This window comes from Chlorella variabilis (assembly GCF_000147415.1).
Source record: "Chlorella variabilis unplaced genomic scaffold CHLNCscaffold_4, whole genome shotgun sequence".
Classification (NCBI taxonomy): Eukaryota; Viridiplantae; Chlorophyta; class Trebouxiophyceae; order Chlorellales; family Chlorellaceae; genus Chlorella; species Chlorella variabilis.
In genome coordinates, this window is record NW_005435084.1 from 904,139 (window position 1) to 920,564 (window position 16,426).

The window sequence follows — 16,426 nt, forward strand, 5'->3', positions numbered from 1 at the left end:
CATCGCTATCAGAGGGCAGGGGCGCCCCCAGCGCCGCCGCGCCGGCAGCGGGCTTCAGCATCTGCGCAGGATGCAGGCAGGGGAGGGAGCGTTACTGTTCCGGTCAGGCATGTGCAGGAGAACCGAAGGCGGCAGGCTGGCGGCGCGGCAGCACCGGGCAAGCACTTGGCGGGCGCAGCAGCAGCGTTGGGTGGGCGCAGGCGGTGCCATGAGCGGCCCCGCGCGCAGCTGGCCGGCTGCGCAGGTGTCATTCGCTGGCTGCGGGCGCACGTGCGCCCGCACCTTGAGCAGCTCTGCCAGCGTCGCCTGCTGGCTCTCCATCTTGCGCTGCAGGTCGGTCAGCCCCAGGGACTGTCCCATCAGCACCTGGCTGGCCAACCTCTGAAGGTCCTGGTGCTGCGGGGACCTGCGGGAGGGCGGGAGGGCAGCGCCGGGGCGGCCGGCAGGCGCGGTGGGGCGGCAGGCGGCGGCGGGCGGCCCGCAGGCGGCGGCGGCAGGTGGAGGGTCGGGGGCACGGCTGCGGATGGCTGGATGCAGGTGCTGGCTGCACAGGTGCCAAAGGTGGAGCTTCTGGGTGTTCTTGTCTGGCAGTGGAGCGCAAGGCAGGGCCTTTGCCTGCCATGAGCGGGAAGGCGGCATTGGCAGGCACAGCCCGCCTCGCCACACGCAAGCGGTGCACAGCAGAGTGCCGCCCCCCCGGCGGGCAGCCTTCCCACGCACCTGCCGCGCAGCAGGTCCCGCAGAATGGAGTTGCACTCTGCCGCAATCTTGCTCGTCTGCGACAGGCAGTCTGCTAGTTGGCCGCGGTCCAGCGGCGGGCCTCCTGCGGTGGCGGCGGCGGTCGCGGCGTCGCTGGCTTGGGCCTTCTTGCGCCGGCCCATGGGCAAGCCCCGGCCGCCTCCGACACCCCTCTTTCTGGGGGTGCGTGAGCTTTAGGCACAGGGTTCCTGCTGGTTCGCTGGCATCGTGGCTTGGGTAGGGTGAGGCCTACAGGCACCGCTGAGGCCCACAGTATGCGCACCACAGCTGCCCAGGACTGGTGCAACACGCAGGTCGGCTGTCGGGTGCCCAGACAGGCCTCAATTGGGGGCGGGTTGGCGGGCTGGAAAGCTGGTGGCAAGCAGGCGAAATGCCGGTTGTTTCATTGCGATTGCTGCTTTCTGGTGCCATCGGAGGATCTGGGTGCAGCCGGCCTCCCTGCAGCCCATGCCTGCCATGCTCGCCACCAAGGCAGTGGGCCAGGCAGTGGCACATTGCCCCCGGCTCTCCACTTGCAGCGGCAGCAGGTCCAACCGGTTTAGAGTGCAGCCGCTGCGCCACGGCCCCCCTCAGCTGCAAGCCCCACGGTCTTCAGCCCCACGCTGCCGGCCCGCATCGGTGCGTACTGCAGCCATGGCGGCGAGCACAGAGACCAAGAGTGTCTCGGGCACCATGGCGGAGCTGAAGAAGCAGGGCAAGTGAGTCGCCGGCCGCCGCAGCGCCACCTCCCGCTCGACCGCTCCTCAACCTGAGGGGTGCAGCGCACAGCTGGGGCTGTTCCATCGGGAAGCAAAAGGGGCAGCAGGGACAGGAGCCGGCACGGCATCAGGGGCGGCCGTGCAGCAGTCCAGCATGCCGCGCGCTGCCCTTGCTTGCCGCCATCGCAGGGTGGCGTTCATCCCCTTCCTCGTGGCTTGCGACCCGGATGCGGCCACCACCGTCAAGGCGCTGCAGAAGCTAGACGAGGTGGGTATCACCTCGTCGTGCTCCGGGGCAGGGGGGTGGAGGCAGCCGAGCAGGGGCCCTGCCCGCACTTGCACCCATCTGCGTGGCGCCTTTCGGCCTCCACGCTCCATCCCAACCACCTGCCCGCCGCGTGAGCACTGCACCGCCGAGACGCCCGCATGCGCCGGAACGCCGGGCCCACCCCTGCTGCTTACCCTGGCCCCGCGCCCCCTGCCCTCTTGTGCAGCTGGGCGCCGACGTGATTGAGATGGGCTTCCCTTACTCCGACCCACTGGCTGACGGTCCCACCATCCAGGCCGCCGCCACCCGCGCGCTGCAAAAGGGCACGACCATGGACAAGGCGAGGGCGGCGCCGCCGCGGCTGGGGCTGCCCCGGGATGCTCTCCCCTCGCATCCCGCATCCTCTGCCTGCCGATCGGGGCCGCTGCTAACCCCGCTGCCACCTTCCCCCCCACCCCACCGCCGCCACCACCACAATCACCAGCTACTCTCACCACCCCACCCCACCCCACCATCCCGCCCATTGTCCCCTGGAAAATGCAGGTGCTGGATGTGGTGCGGCAGGCCAGCGCCACCATCCGGGCACCCATCGTCATGTTCACTTACTACAATCCCATCATGGCCCGCGGCCTGGACAAGTTCTGCCGCCAGGCCAAGGAGGCCGGCGCGTCGGGTGTGTGTGGTTGGGGGCGGGCCGCGGTGCTGGCAGGCAGGCGCGGGCGGCGGGACGGCTCGGCGCCTGCTCCCCTGCCCAGCCGTGCGCACATGGCTCAGCGAGAGGGCAGCCAAGCAGCGCAGCCCAGCATTCGTTTGCCTGCGCCCCTGCTGCCATCCCCCTGCACGCCGCAACCTGCTGCCGCCGCCCACCTCTGCCCACCTGCCTGCCTGCCTGCCTGCCTGCCTGTGCCCGCAGGCCTGCTGGTGCCTGACATCCCTCTGGAGGAGACGCCCGAGATCCGTGCCGTGGCCTCCCAGCACGGCCTGGAGCTGGTGCTGCTGACCACGCCCACCACGCCGCAGCCACGCATGCGCGCCATCGCCGAGAGCTCTCAGGGCTTTGTCTACCTGGTGTCGCTCACCGGTGCGGTGTGGTGTTGAGTGGTGTTTTTGGCGGCGTTGAGCGGGGTCTTCACAACCGTTTGTTTGTAAAGAGAGGCTGTGTGTGTGTGGGGGGGGGGTGGCTGGGCAGGCATGTCCTGCCGCCACCAGCCCACCAGCCCCCGCCGGCGTGTGCGCCTGCGCCACCTGCCGCAGGCGTGACGGGCATGCGCGGCAGCATGGAGTCGCGGGTGGAGGGCCTCATCAAGCAGCTGCAGTCGGTGACGGACAAGTCGGTCTGCGTGGGCTTTGGCGTGTCAGGGCCGGAGCAGGTGGGGGCGCCCCGCCTGGCTGCCTGTCACCCGCATGCATGCATGCATGCATGCTGTGCGTTAGTGGTAACCCGCGTAGCATGCCTGCCAGCACCCCCGACCCGCGGTTTGCTGCGACGCTGCCCACCCGGCCCGCAGGCACAGCAGATCAAGGCGTGGGGCGCGGAGGGCGTCATCTGCGGCAGCGCGCTGGTCAAGGCGCTCGGCGAGTCTGGCTCGCCAGGTGGGCGGCTGGCTGAGGCGGCTGGCTGGGTGGAGGTCAGCCAAAGTTTCTGGTATGCTCAAGGTCTGCCTGCTGCTGTCGCACTGTCCTCTCTGCCGAGAGTGAATGGCTGATGTGGCTGCTGCCCCCTTCCCCGTACACACCGCAGACGAGGGATTGAAGCGGATGGCCGAGCTTGCCAGCAGCCTGCGTGCGGTCATCTGAGCCGCCCTGCCATTTCATTCTGCCCGGCCAGCCTTTGATGTAACCTCCCCAGCCAGGGAGGCCAAGCCAGTGTTCCCAGGGCTGCCACACCCTGGGACCTGGGACAGCGAGCTCGCAGCATGAAGCGCCGCCACGCCGGCATTGTCCAACGGAATGCTGCGGCGTGGGTAGTCTTACAGGCAAACGGTAGTGCAGCGTGGCATGTGGCCGCATGGCATCATACAAGTATCTGCGAGTGCTTTTTCAAACATGGGGAGAGGCAGGCGTAGCTAGCCAGTTGGCTGCTGGCTGGCTGGCCGTCTTCAGCCGCCGCCCGCTGCAGCAAAGAATGAGCCTATCGTGCGCTGCCCGCCCCCTTCCGACGCCTCCTTTACGCCTTTCTGCTGCTGCTGCTTCTGCTGCTGTTTGCCACGCGCCTTGCCGCGCCCAGCAGCAGGCTTGCCGCTTTGTTGCTTTCCTGCCGCCTCGCCGCTGCGGCTGCCTGGCTTGGCCTCTCCCGCGCTTGCTGCGCCACCGCCCTGCTCGCCTGCATCTTGCCCGCTGCCATCTTCCCCTGCGGGGCCTGGCGGTGCTGCATCCCCCTCTGCTGCCGGCGCCGGCGCCTCGCTTCCATCATGCCGCTGCTTCTTGCGATGCCCCGCATCCTGATCCGCACCATCGCCGCCTGCCTCCGCACCCTTGCTCCCTGCTCCTGGCCCTGCTGCTGCCGATTCCGGCGCAGGTGCCGCCGCTGCTGCCGAGCCTGGCACCGCTGGTGCCGCAGGCGCTGCCGCCGCCCGCTTCTTGCCGGCGGCGCCAAACATGCCCAGTATGCTCCGCTGGCTGGTGTCCACAAAGCGGCGGTGCAGGCGCTGCCACTCCTGGCAGGGCGGGTGCGGCGGCAGCGGGGGCACGTCCCGCAGCTTGAGCAGCATGCCTGGGGCAGGGGGCGGGCAGTAGCGGCCAGAGTGGCAGGGAGCGCAGGGTCGGCTGCGGCAAGCCAGAGGGTGGCGGCGGGAGCGGCAGCCTGCCAGCAGTGCCACGCCAGCAGCCGCGGGCGGCGGCGCCACCCGCCTGCATGGTCGCTCCACTTGGGGGGCAGCACCTCGGGGCCCAGGATCTCGCAGGAAACAACCCTGCCCAGCAGGCCCGGCGTGCACAGCACGTAGTCTATGCGCAGGCCCTGCAGGCGGGCAGGCGGCAGGCAGCAGGAGCAGCAGCTTCTCCTGGCGGCAGGGGCGGGCCCAGGCGGCGGGAGAGCGCGAAGGCCGGCTGCCGAAACCCGCGTCGCGCGCCCGTGGGGTCAATCAAACTAGGGCCCGGGCAGCAGACGGCCAGGCCCGGCCGCAGGGTCCAGCGCAGAAGGAAGGCGCACCCTGTTGAAGGCTCGGGCGCTGGTCTTCTCATTCCACACAGAGTAGGTGGCGGCCTCCTGGGGGTGCAGCCGCCGCCACACGTCTGCAGGGGGGCACAGGTGCGAGCCCAGCAGGCTGAAGGGGGGCCCTGTGGGAGCAGTCGGCCCGCAGAGGCAGGCGCCAGCCGGGGGCAGGCCCATGCAAGCTCTGCCACGCCGCACGATTCACCCGCTCTGCCTGGGCTGGCTGGGGCCAGGCCAGCACCCGCGCCCCACCTGGGTAGGCGGCTGTGAGGGCGTGCAGCGCGGCGCGCTCCTCCTGCCCATACAGCTCATCCAGGGAGCCTCCCGGCAGCAGGTCCGGGTGCACATCCCGCGCCTCCGCTGGAACGTTAAAGTCTCCCACAAGCAGCAGCTGCAGGGCAAAAAGGGGTGGGCGGGGCGGGGCATGGCGGGGCGGGGCGGGGCGGGAAGCTATTTGGGCGCGAGATGAGCAGGCCCCAGGTGGCGCTGGGTGTGCAGCAGGGCGGCCAGCCCTCGAGCCGAGCCACGATGCGGCAGCCGCAGCAGGCGCGCCGCACACCTCGCGCCCCGCCACCGCCAGCTCCTCGCACTTGCGCCTGAGCGCGGCCAGGAAGCGCAGCTTGTAGTGCAGGCGGGGGCGGTCGGGGCGGTCGCCGGCGTTGGGCACGTACACATTCACCAGCACAAAGGCGCCGTGGTCGGTGATCAGGACCCTGTTGAGGGGAGGTGATGGGAGTTGGGGGCAAGGGCGGGTGAGGCAGGAGGGATGGGGCTCAGGTAAATGGGGTGGAGGCAGGTAACGGGGGGAGGGGCAGGGAGGTGGGGGCAGCGGGAGAGGGAGACGGGGGGTGGCTGGGAGTGAGCAGGGAGAGCCGGGAAACGGCTGGGAAGGGAATGGACGGGGGATGCGCAGCCGAGCAGCCGAGCTTGCCTGCCCTCCCTGTCGATGTCTTCCTCCCCTGAACCCAGGCAGTCTGCCTGGCAGGACAGCGGGGCGTAGGCATCAGAGGCGTAGGTGGTCACGCCGCTGTACCCCTTCTTCTCCCTGCACCGCTGGGCGGCGGCGGGGCCGGGAGGGATGTCGGGGGCGTGGCTGGCAGATGGGAACAGGGGTGCTGGGGCCGGGCCCGCAGCCGGCTGGCTGCCTGACGGGAGGCCTTCCGCGTGTGCTGGGCATCTGGCTGGCGGGCCTGGTGCCCGGTGCACCCTGGGGAGGCCAGCCTGCGGAGCGGATGCCTGGCTTGGACCCTGGGCAGCACTGCTGTTGGGCCCAGACCCAGCAGCCAGTACTTTAGCTGGAGCTTGGGAAACGACACCCCCGCCCTTGCCTGGAGTGCGCCCAGAAGCTCTGGTAGCCGTCCACGCAGCACAGCTCCTTGGTGAGCTTGTCCTCGGGCACCTTGGACTCCTGCCGGCGGGCATGCGCCCAGGCAGGCAACGCGTTAGCCCACGCACGCAGGCGCGGCAGGGTGCCTGGGCAGGCAGCAGAGAGAGCGAGTTTCGGTGGGTGCTGGCAATGAAGGCCGGGGCCGCACCTGCAGGCACGCAATGTCCAGGCCGTGCTCCTGGAAGAAGCCCAGCCAGCTGCCGTGCTTGAGCACCGCGTTGCGCACGGTGGGCGCCAGGCTGTTGATGTTCCAGCACAGCAGCTTCATCGCTGGCGGCAGCGGGACCCCCCCGGGGCTGGCCTGGTGAGCGGCGGCGGCGGTGGCGGGCGCAGGTCGGAGCCGCCTGCCGATGTGCCTGCGCTCTAATTGCTGCCGCAGAAGCTACAGGAGGTGCAAACAGGTCTGCCCCGGTGCGATCAGTGGAGGTCGCAAACGCCCGATTTTTACGCTGGCATCAATAGCGCTTCCTAGATTTGAATTGAACCCAGCTGCGCGACTTCCATCGTCTGCCGATTTCGGCATGCTGGAGTATTCAGCTGGGCCAGGTGGCGGCGCTGAGGCGCTGCGAGCGCTGTGTTGATTGCTACCCAACCCACCTCCCTGGGGCGTTTGCACGCTTTCAACCAGTCTGATCACCATCTGCACGCTCCCCCACGGGTTTTCAAAGCACACACACGACCGCAGCGACTCTCGGGGGGGTGCCAGGATGGGCTGGGGGCCGCTGGTTGCGGCGATCCTGCTGTGCCTGTCGTCGTCCACCAGAGCGCAAACAGTGGAATGCACAGTCACAGAGGTGGGCCTGCTAGTTCCCAACATCTCACGCGGCATGTCTCAGGGACCAGCCGGAGTTAGGGCTGGCTCACCTGCTACCAGCGACCTGACACGAGGCAGCAGCGCGCCGCAGCGTTGCAGACTTCATTGTGCGGGTGCCGCCCGCCTGCGCCAGCTGGCAGCCACCACACCAGATGGCTGGCCTTGAACGCATCACCTAGCCTCCACTCCCCTGCCCTGCAGCTTGACGGCTCCACCAGCACCTTGCGCCCCGGCCCGTTTGTGCCCCCGGCGGGGGCTGCCTCCGCTGCCGCCCCTGCGCCGCGGGGCGCCTGCCCCAACCCTCTGGCCGTGCCCGCCGCATCCAAGGCGCCCTTCTTCTTGGGCTCAGCCACCGCCGCCTACCAAGTGGAGGTACCGCCTCTGCCGCTGCTGCCGCGCCGCTGCCGCTAATTGCCCTGCTGCCGCCGCCGCTGGCAACCGGTCCGCCGCACCGAGCGCCTTCGCTTCGCTCCTCCACTGGTTGGCAGGGCGCCGCCGCCGAGGGCGGGCGCGGGCCCAGCATATGGGACACCTTCTCACACCTGCCGGGCAAGACGCACGAAGGCGACACAGGCGACCGCGCCGACGACTTCTACCACCGCTGGGCCAACGACATTGCGCTGATGCGCAGCCTGGGCCTGCGCAACTTCCGCCTCAGCCTCTCCTGGACCCGCCTCTTCCCAAACGGCACCGTCGGCGACCTCAACCCGGTGGGTGGCTGGGTGGCTGGCTGGCCGGGTGGCTGGGTGCTGGCAAGCAGGGGCGGGAGCTGCCGGGGAAACTGGCGAACACGCGTTTGGGGAGCAGGGCCCGGAGGCAGCAGCGCGCCGCCGCGGCCGCTCCGCCCTCCCTCCCTGCCCTCGGCCTGGCCGCGGCCGCCCGCCCTCCCACCCGCCTGCCCGCCCACCCTGCTTCGCGCGTGGCGCAGGAGGGCGTGGCGTTTTACGACGGCCTGTTCGACGCGCTGCGGGCGGCGTGCATCGAGCCGTGGGTCACGCTGTACCACTGGGACCTGCCGCAGGCGCTGCAGGACGAGTACGGGGGCTGGGTGGACGAGCGCATCGTGGAGGACTTTGCCGCCTATGCGCAGGTCCGGCGCGTGGGCTGGGCACGCCTGTGTGTGTGTGTGTGTGTGTGTGTGTGCGAGCGTGTGGGTGGGTCGCGGCTGGTGGCTGCGTGTCGGCGTGTGTGTGTGCGTGCGGTTGAGTGTTCGGTAGGCGGTTGTGTTGGTGGCTGCGAGAGTGTCGGTTTCGTTGTGTGGCCCCTCTCTTGCCTCGGCCCGTTGCGGGCGCACTGTGTGCAGCGGTTCTAAGGTCGCCTGCCTCGCCCCGCAGGCCGCATTCGACCTGTTTGGCGACCGTGTGAAGTACTGGTTCACGCTGAATGAGCCGGAAACGTTCTGCCCGCTGGGCTACGAGACAGGTGCGTGAGGGGGCGTGGGGCCTGCCAACAGCGCCTCGGCGCCGGCCTCCGTGCGGGATACTGTACTCTTGTGCCCGGTGGAGCCGCCCGCAGCAAGCCCGTGCCCGGCCGCCGTTTTGCCACTGCCTGCAGGCACCTTTGCCCCCGGGCGCTGCTCCGACCGCACCCGGTGCCTGGAGGGCAACAGCAGCACCGAGCCGCACCTGTGTGCCTACCATGCCGTGCTGGCGCATGCGGCGGCCGTCAGCGCCTTCAGGCAAGGTTTTTGCCGCAGCTGCGGGCAGGCGTGCTCGCTTGAGGCGTGTTCGCTTGAGTGTGCAGGGTGCGCCCCGCCCATGCATCGCTCCGCTCCCAGCGCCTGCCCGCTTCCCTGCAGGGAGTCTGTGCCTGGAGGCCAGATCGGGATGACCAACGCGATTGGCTGGGCAGCACCCTACACGGGCAGCGCCGAGGACGTGGCGGCGGCGGAGCGGCAGCAGGTCTGCAGATGGCCGTAGACCCTGGCGTGCCCGCTCATCTTCCGCAGCTCTGTCCTGCCCACGCCCCGCCTCCACCCACCCATTCACGCACACCTTGCCACTACGCCCCTCCCCTCTCCTGCACCGCGCAGTCCTTCACCGGAGCCTGGTTCCTGGACCCCCTGTACCGCGGCGACTGGCCCGCCGAGCGCAAGGCCGTGTACGGGGACCTGCTGCCCTCCTTCACTCCCGAGCAGCGCCGGTTCATCCTGGACAACCCGCAAGACTTCATCGCCCTGCAGCACTACACCGGCAACTATGTGTACCAGAACGCCACCAACCCGCCCCTGCTCCTCAGTGAGTGGCGCGCGGCTCTCTGCTGGATAGCTCTCTGCTGGATCGCTCTCTGCTGGGGAGCGCAAGCGCTGGCGTGCACCTTGCCTTGGCATGCGCCTTGCCAAGGAGGGATGCGCTGCTGTGCTGCCGCGCAGGCAGCACCACCAAGAGCTCAGACGGCTACCAGCTGCCGCAGGCAGACAGTCCCTGGCTGTTTGTCTTCCCAAAGGTGGGCCATGCTTGCCTTGTGCGGGTGGTGCCTAGCGCTGGATCCTGGCACCTTGACAGCGCTTTGGGTTCGCTGTGATCGGCACCACGGCTCCCCTGACCCTCTCCCACTGTGTGCAGGCGCTGAGGTCGCTGCTGGGGTGGCTCCACCGCCGCTACGGGGCTCCCATCATCATTACTGAGAACGGAGTCAGCGCCCCAGGTCTGCCGCCAGGGTGCAGCAGCCCACGTGCTTCCATTCCCGCTCCCGCTCCCGCTCGCGCGCTGCGCCACGCCCCCTGCCATGCGTTCCCGCCGCCGCCGCCGCTGCCGACTCCCCGACGCCGCTGCCGGCGCCCGCGCTGCCGTGCCGCAGGGGAGGCCAGCAAGCCGGTGCTGGAGGTGCTGTGCGACCAGTTCCGGCTCAGCTACTTCCAGCAGTACATCTCCAACGCCACGGCCGCCAAGCGTGACGACGGCGTGGACCTGCGGGGATACTTTGCTTGGTCCCTGCTGGATAACTTCGAGTGGTGAGGCGGCAGCTGCCTGGCGCAGGAGTGGGGTCCAGGTTCAGGTTGTTTTGCCCGCTGCCCAGCAGGCAATCGTGAGGGACGCAGCATGCTGTAGCTAGCTGCTGCTGAGCTGGCTGGCCGCCCTGCCGCTGCGCGTCCCTGCAGGGCCGACGGCTACAGCAAGCGCTTCGGCATCACCTATGTCGACTTTGACAGCCTGGCGCGATACTACAAGGCTTCCGCCATGTGGCTGTCCTCCTGGTTCGGCATGGGTGCCGTCACGTCCGCGGCCGGCGCCTGACGGTCCGCGCCTGCTGCCGCGGCCGCGGTGGCGCAGGCGGCAGCTGCGGTGGCAGGCGGCGACCGGTGGGAGCTGTGACCCGCCGCGTATTTCGTACATTCTCTTTGACCTTTTGCATTGATGACACGCTTGATTTATCAGCAGAACAGAGAGCTCGAAGCCGTGAGTAATGAAACATTCAATATTCAAATACGATTCCAGAATATGGCAACGAGGGCACAGCTGTCCCAGCTGTTCCCTTTGAAGTGCGGTACAAAATTGCATGGCTGCCAGATCACAAGCTGGCAGCTCCAGGACTGGCGCTGCCGCCGCTGCTGCTGCTGCTGCTGCCGCTGCTAAAGGGAGCTGCGTGTGCGGCAAAGGGCGACGGCGCTTGCTCAGCCGGCGGCTCCGGCGTGGCCAGCTGGCAGCTGCCGCCGCCACAGCTGCCCTGGCTGCTGCCCGGCCCCCCCGAGCCCCCGGCAGCCGCCGAGGAGGCATCCGTCTCCGATACGGTGGAGCGGCACTCCACACGATGCTGCTGCGCCGCCACGTCAGCCGCCACCCTGGCCTGCTCCTCCTGCAGCCGCTGCCGGATGGCTGGGAAGGCGGGCCGCCGCGCCGGCTCCTCAGCCCAGCACTCCTCGATCAGCCCCCGCAGGAAGGCGGGGCAGCTGGCCGGCAGCGGCAGGCGCTGCGGCAGCAGCGGAGGGGGCACCACGGAGAGCAGCAGGTGAGGCCAGGCACGGATGGGAGCCAAGCGATGGCTGTGCCTGGCTGGGCAGTGGCTGGCAGACCAGCAGATGAGCTTCAATCGTGGGACCGGCCCCATCCCCCTCACCCGCCACCACCACAACCTGCCCCCTTTTTCCTCACCTGGCGCAGCACGCCCACTTGGTATATGATCTGCATGTGCCCCTGCAGGTCCCGCCACGGCACCTCCCCGGTCAGCATCTCCCAGCACATCACCCCAAAGGAGAATACGTCCACCTGCGGCAGCGGGGCAGGTGGGCGCGAGATGCAGGCACAGAGCTTGAGGGCCATGCCGATACCCAAGGCCAGGCGGCAGCAGCCGGCTGTGGGCCTCCAGCCTCCAGACTGGATGGCAGCCTGCCCCCCCCAGGAGCCGCGACGTGCGCGCCCGCTGCCGCCCGCCCGCGGGCCCGCCGTGCCGGCCCACCTTCTCGCTGACGGCGGTGCCGTCAAACAGCTCCGGAGCCATGTAGGCCGGTGTGCCCGCCTGCGCTCCAACCGTGGACACAAAAGTGCGATCCTTGAACTTGGCGATGCCTGCGGGGGGCGGGAGGCGCGGGCAAGAGTTAGGGGCAGGGGCAGAGGGTGGAGGCGCAAGGGGCAGGACAGGTTACAGGCCGGGTGGGTGCGTGTGCGGCAAGGCGCTGTGTGTGGTTGGGGGCCTCGAGCGCAGGTGAAGAGCAGGCCGGCGCTTGCTGCCTCGCCCGCTGTTTTCACAGGGCACAACGGCAGGCGAGGCCGGCAGCAGGAGCTGGGACAGCGCGGCAGGCGGCGCTCACCAAAGTCGCAGACCATGGCGCGGCCCTGGGCATCGAGCAGCACGTTCTGCGGCGGCGCGCGGCGGGCAGGCAGGGACCGACTGTCTGAGCACGTGTGCAAGCGCCAGACCAGAGAGCCCGCGCTCCTGCAGCCCAGCCCACACCGCCCTTTGCCTGCCCCGCATGCGCAGCCATGCCGCCAAGCTGCGCCGCCATGGGGACCCCCTGGGCCCCCTGCTTTCTACCTGAGACTTGAGATCTGAAGCAGGTGGATAGGCCAGGGGCAGGCAGGTAAGGGGCAGGCAGGTAAGAGGGGTGCAACCAGCAGGGGTGAGCGCCGCTTGCACCGTATGCGTCTCCCGGCCCGTCCCGCGCCCGGTCTGCAGCTGAACGCAAACCTCGGTGCACGATGCCGGGGTGCAGGTAGCACATGGCGGCCGCCACGTCGGCCGCCACGCCCAGGAGCTGGGCATAGCGCAGCGGCGCGCGGCGCCGCGCCCCCGCGGCCCCGTGCAGCAGCTGGTGCAGGGAGCCGCCCTCCGCCAGCTCCTCTATGATGCATATGTTGGGCGGCACTGCGGGCGGGGCGGGGCAGCGGAGGGAGGCGGGTAGGCACGCAGCGCAGGCGTGGGCTGAGCGCGGCGTGGCGCGCGGGAGGGGTGCTGCACCGGCGGCTGCCGCTGCACAAGCCATGCCAGCCACCGAGCCGCCCCCCACCCTCTCCTCAAGAGGGCCGCACCTGTGCAGGCGGCCAGCAGCGCCACGATGTTTGGGTGCCGCAGCCCAGCCAGCACCTTGGCTTCCTGCTTGAAGCTCTCCAGCTCCCTGCTGCGCGGCGCCGCCGCCGTCTGCAGCACCTTGACCGCCACGGGCTGCCCTCTCCAGCTGCCTGCACCGGCAGGGAGGAGCATTCCAGGCAGGCGGGGTGAAAAGGGTCCTGGCCCACGAAGAGTCGCGTGCTTTAGGTGCACATGGCAGGCCTCGACATCGCCGCCGGCGCGCGCACCTCGGTACACCGTGCCAAAGGCGCCGCTGCCCAGCTGCTCTGCGAGGGTGACGTCGTGTGTGAGGTCCACGCTGCCGCTGCCGCAGCTGGCAGGCGCGCTGCCGCCGGAGCCGGCGCTGTCGCTGCTGCTCCGGCCCGACGGCGGCACCGCCTGTGCGGCTGCGCCCGGCGCGCTGGCGGCAGTGATGAGCTCCGCGCCTTCGGCAACGGCTGCGGCAGCGGCAGCGGCAGCAGCAGGCAGGTCGCCGCTGCCCGCTGACCGCGCCGCTGCCGCCACCGCTTGCTGGCGCAGCATGGGCGAGGGGACAAGGATGGAGCTAAGTGTCGGGCTGCCCTGCAGGAATGCGGTTGGTACCCGCAGACCAGCGGCCACCTCGCTGCCGCTAACTGGGGTGGGCGCAGGTTTGCTGGCTTCCGATGCCTCGCCAGGATGGGGCTCCGGCCTGCTGCGTCGCCGCCGTCGCCGCACCAGCAGCAGAATGGCGGCCGCCGCCAGCAGCAGCACGGCGGCCCCCGCACCCCCTGCTGCCGCTGGCACAACTTTGCTGCCTTTGCCACGGCCGCTGCTCGCGCTCTCGCTGCTGTCGCTGCCGCTGCTGGTGCTGCCGCCAGGCTGAGCAGGCAATTGTGGCGGGCTGAGGGCAGGCCCCGGCGGCCGCTCCGGCTGCGGGAGCGGCTGCTGTGGCGGCGACGCCTGCAGCGAGACCGGCGGAAGCACCACCTCTGGCACCGGTGGTGGCGGCGGGGGCGAGGGCGGCGGGGCCGGCGGCACGCTGTCAACCAGCACCACGCCGCAACAGAACTGGGCCCAGCAGCCTCCCCCTGTCCCCAAGCCGCCGCCTCCATCGCTTGGTTCCACCAGCACGACTGCGGGGCCGCCAGCAGGGCTCTGCCCGTCTGGCAGCAGCACGGGGCCGGTGGCGCTGCCGACGTCGGGGCTGCCAGCCGTGCACTGGCCGTACCGCATGGTACCGCCGCCGGCCAGGCTGCACTGGTAGCCGTTGATGTTGACCGCGGCTATGCCCAGCTGCTGGTCGCTGCCGGGCGGCAGCGGCAGGCCGGTGAAGGCGGCTTCTGCCAGGAAGGAGTAGGTGCCGCCGCCTGCAGCGCGCAGCAGGTGGTAGCATGTGGGTGCGAAGCGCTGCCTAGCCGCCGGCCCTGCCGCTTGCAGCGCCGGCACCCCACAGCCCACGCCGCCCACCTCCAGGGATGCCGTCGTTTTGGAACGTGTCCACCAGGCGGACGGGGGCGCCGCTGGGGGAGCCGGGAGACAGCTGGATGGCGCCGTCGGCGCGGCTCAGCACCACGTGGCGGAAGTCGGCAAAGCGCCACACCACCTGCCAGTGCAGAAGGTCCAGCTCCCGGTTGTTGGTGATGGTGGCCACGCTGGAGAAGTTGGCTGCCGTGAGGTCCACCACGCGGTACGACAGCTGCAGCTCGCACACGGGCAGCTGAGGCACGGCTGCGCCGCCGCCGCCGCCGCCGGCCAGCTGCTGCAGCAGCGCCCTGCGCCGCATGCTCTCAACCTGCTGCTGCGTCCAGCTGATGGGGCGGTAGGCATCCCGGGGCAGCAGCTCCGGCTCACCCGGCGGGGTGAGAGCCAGGTCGGCCCAGCCCGCCGCCGTCGGTGGCACCAGCAGGAGCGCCAGCAGGAGCAGCCCGGCTGCCAGCGGCGAGTCCGCGCCGAGCTTATTGCTCCTCCTCATGGCTGGCGGCTGCTCATGGCCAGAGCGGAATGAGGACGCGAGCGGGCACCATTCACCGGGAATCGAACCCGCCGCACAAAGAGAAGGGGAACCCGCCCTGGGGTCTTTGAACAGTTGCTCGCACGAAGCAGGGATTGCTCTGAGCGGCAGGGAGCCCCACGGGGAGCTGGCCATCTGAGGTCTGGTGCCTAGTTGGCGGCAGCAGGCGCACTTGGCGGCAGCTAAAGGCAGGCACTTGGAGGATTGATTACAGAAATCCATTGCTGGTCAAGTAGTTGGCTGATGGGAAGGGTGTGAATGGTGGATACAGCAAATGCAACCTGGTGGGCAGGAGAGGGGTGGGGTCGCGGCGCGCTTGCTGGCGTCCAAAATGGCAAGTGTTGGAAACTAGGCGGCGCCCTGCACATGCAAGCAGGCGCCAGGCTGCAGCGGGCGCCGTCACTCAGCGGCAGCCTCCTCTGCCGCCTCAGCCTCCACCGCCGCCTTGGGGGCCGCCGCCGCCGCGGGCGCATCGCCCTTCTTGGGTGCCGTCTTCCAGTAGTCATCCATGTCGTCATTCAGTTTCTGTGCCAGATGGGAGGCGGAACACGGGAACAGCTGTTAGCAGCAGCTTGTGCACCATAGTAGCATGGTGGGGTGACGCTGACGGAGCGTGGCACAAGGAAACAACAGCGGGTAGCCTGCGTGCTGCACACCCACCTTGGAAGCCATCTTGTCATCCTGGAGCCTACAGCAGCCGTGCAGCAAGTAAAGCGATATCAACTAGGTGATAGGAGCACGGGACAGGCACAACCGGCCACGGGAGAGGCGCGCAAGCGCGGCTTGGCGCCACCCGGCGCGCGACGTGCGCTGCCAGCGGCCTGCCTCCAGCACCCACCAGTACTCGTCCATCTCGCGCTCCAGGTCCTCGGCCGTCTTGGGCTTCTCGGTGCGGCCGCGGCCACGCCCGCCGCGGCCAGCAGGGCCACGCCCGCGCCCACCCCGGCCACGACCGCCGCCGTCACCGCCGCCGCTCTTCTGCACGCCGCCGCCGCGGGGCCCGCCGCTGCCGCGGCCGCCGCCCTGCCTGTCGCCGCCTCCCCTGCTGGCCAACAAAGAGAGGAGGGTGGTAGTCTCTCACTCAAAACTGCACACAAGAGTCGTCGACGGCAGACGGCGTGGCGCCCGCCCGCCGACGTTGCCGGTGATGCAGCCTCCACGGACGCCCTCGCCGGCTCCGCCTCCCGCCTCGACGCCAATCCAGCGCCCGCATCCTCACGGCCCGCACTGGAGGCCCGCACTGGAGCCGCCCACAGCCAACCCTGGGCTGAGCGCATCTGGCCCGATCGCGGCCACCAAACGCTCCAGAGCCTCACACTGGCCGCCAACGGCCACCAAACTGCTGCTGTCGCCTCAGATGCGGCGCCCCACGCGTTCAGCCCGGCACCCAGCTCCCAGGCGTCCCCCGCGGGGCCTCCCGGCGCTGCTTGGCTGTGTACCTGCTGCCGCCACGCCCGCCTGACCGTCCACCTCGTCCACGACCGCTCATCCTAAGCTCTGGCGGATTCGAGCAAGCGTATGCTGCTGGGGACCGTGTCTTCCTGCTTGGTAAGCGTGTGTGAGGCAAATGACGAGCAGAGAACGGGATGTATGCTGCCCTGCCTCCCCGAGAGCTCTTGAGAGCGGCGGGAGCGCGTCGTGCCCAGCGCCGCCGCTGACTGCATGGATTTGTGTTTCTGTGCTTTTGTGGCTTTTGTCAGAACTGTGTGCCGTAAATCGGGGCGATCGCAGCACGCCAGCAGGGGGCCAGAACGGGTGGCCAGAACAGGCGGTCAAGACGCGGCCAATACAGCGACAGCTGGTGACGCCTCCCTCGGCGCAATTTCGCCAATTTTCCTCCCATTTTCGACATTCTTTTTCCTGCACTCC

The 16,426-nt window shown here is 69.6% G+C and overlaps 6 protein-coding genes across 6 annotated transcripts in view; 2 read left to right on the forward strand and 4 right to left on the reverse strand.

The window, feature by feature from the left end:
- Positions 1 to 881, reverse strand: part of CHLNCDRAFT_50618 (hypothetical protein) — a gene marked incomplete at both ends in the record, with an annotated part of 11,488 nt that extends 10,607 nt beyond the window's left edge. The window contains 2 exons of the mRNA XM_005850254.1: positions 283 to 406; positions 721 to 881. Coding sequence (XP_005850316.1) covers positions 283 to 406; positions 721 to 881 — 285 coding nt within the window. The remainder of the gene's footprint in view (positions 1 to 282; positions 407 to 720) is intronic.
- Positions 882 to 1,186: 305 nt separating this feature from the next.
- On the forward strand, positions 1,187 to 3,576 carry CHLNCDRAFT_48138 (hypothetical protein). The gene is made up of 8 exons (XM_005850000.1): positions 1,187 to 1,457; positions 1,647 to 1,725; positions 1,952 to 2,065; positions 2,269 to 2,398; positions 2,639 to 2,806; positions 2,980 to 3,095; positions 3,234 to 3,318; positions 3,467 to 3,576. Exons 1-8 carry the CDS (start codon positions 1,393 to 1,395, stop codon positions 3,520 to 3,522), a joined length of 813 nt encoding a protein of 270 aa, XP_005850062.1. The 5' UTR covers positions 1,187 to 1,392; the 3' UTR covers positions 3,523 to 3,576.
- A 248-nt stretch (positions 3,577 to 3,824) lies between these two features.
- Positions 3,825 to 6,534, reverse strand: CHLNCDRAFT_142087 (hypothetical protein; the record flags this gene model as incomplete). The annotated part of the gene is made up of 8 exons (XM_005850255.1): positions 3,825 to 4,491; positions 4,593 to 4,684; positions 4,877 to 4,959; positions 5,132 to 5,270; positions 5,439 to 5,592; positions 5,868 to 5,972; positions 6,196 to 6,287; positions 6,415 to 6,534. The coding sequence occupies 8 exons, from the start codon at positions 6,532 to 6,534 to the stop codon at positions 3,825 to 3,827; spliced, it is 1,452 nt and encodes a 483-aa protein (XP_005850317.1).
- A 439-nt stretch (positions 6,535 to 6,973) lies between these two features.
- On the forward strand, positions 6,974 to 10,316 carry CHLNCDRAFT_50621 (hypothetical protein; the record flags this gene model as incomplete). The annotated part of the gene is made up of 12 exons (XM_005850001.1): positions 6,974 to 7,060; positions 7,282 to 7,452; positions 7,569 to 7,790; positions 8,009 to 8,170; positions 8,415 to 8,502; positions 8,635 to 8,824; positions 8,879 to 8,981; positions 9,113 to 9,317; positions 9,452 to 9,525; positions 9,645 to 9,726; positions 9,880 to 10,033; positions 10,181 to 10,316. 12 exons carry the CDS (start codon positions 6,974 to 6,976, stop codon positions 10,314 to 10,316), a joined length of 1,674 nt encoding a protein of 557 aa, XP_005850063.1.
- A 274-nt stretch (positions 10,317 to 10,590) lies between these two features.
- On the reverse strand, positions 10,591 to 14,518 carry CHLNCDRAFT_50622 (hypothetical protein; the record flags this gene model as incomplete). The annotated part of the gene is made up of 9 exons (XM_005850256.1): positions 10,591 to 10,989; positions 11,172 to 11,285; positions 11,476 to 11,585; positions 11,828 to 11,873; positions 12,052 to 12,065; positions 12,205 to 12,381; positions 12,546 to 12,695; positions 12,813 to 13,913; positions 14,014 to 14,518. 9 exons carry the CDS (start codon positions 14,516 to 14,518, stop codon positions 10,591 to 10,593), a joined length of 2,616 nt encoding a protein of 871 aa, XP_005850318.1.
- A 438-nt stretch (positions 14,519 to 14,956) lies between these two features.
- Positions 14,957 to 16,426, reverse strand: part of CHLNCDRAFT_142090 (hypothetical protein) — a gene marked incomplete at both ends in the record, with an annotated part of 2,239 nt that continues 769 nt past the window's right edge. Inside the window, 3 exons of the mRNA XM_005850257.1 lie at positions 14,957 to 15,082; positions 15,218 to 15,245; positions 15,396 to 15,535. Of these exons, the coding sequence (XP_005850319.1) occupies positions 14,957 to 15,082; positions 15,218 to 15,245; positions 15,396 to 15,535 (294 nt within the window). The remainder of the gene's footprint in view (positions 15,083 to 15,217; positions 15,246 to 15,395; positions 15,536 to 16,426) is intronic.

Bases quoted from the DNA above. Each gene is read 5' to 3' on its own strand.
- CHLNCDRAFT_48138 (XM_005850000.1), top strand. From the start codon at position 1,393: ATGGCGGCGAGCACAGAGACCAAGAGTGTCTCGGGCACCATGGCGGAG. The intron at 1,458-1,646 runs GTGAGTCGCCGG...CCGCCATCGCAG, and splicing joins GAGCTGAAGAAGCAGGGCAA to GGTGGCGTTCATCCCCTTCC. The intron at 2,399-2,638 runs GTGTGTGTGGTT...CTGTGCCCGCAG, and splicing joins CAAGGAGGCCGGCGCGTCGG to GCCTGCTGGTGCCTGACATC.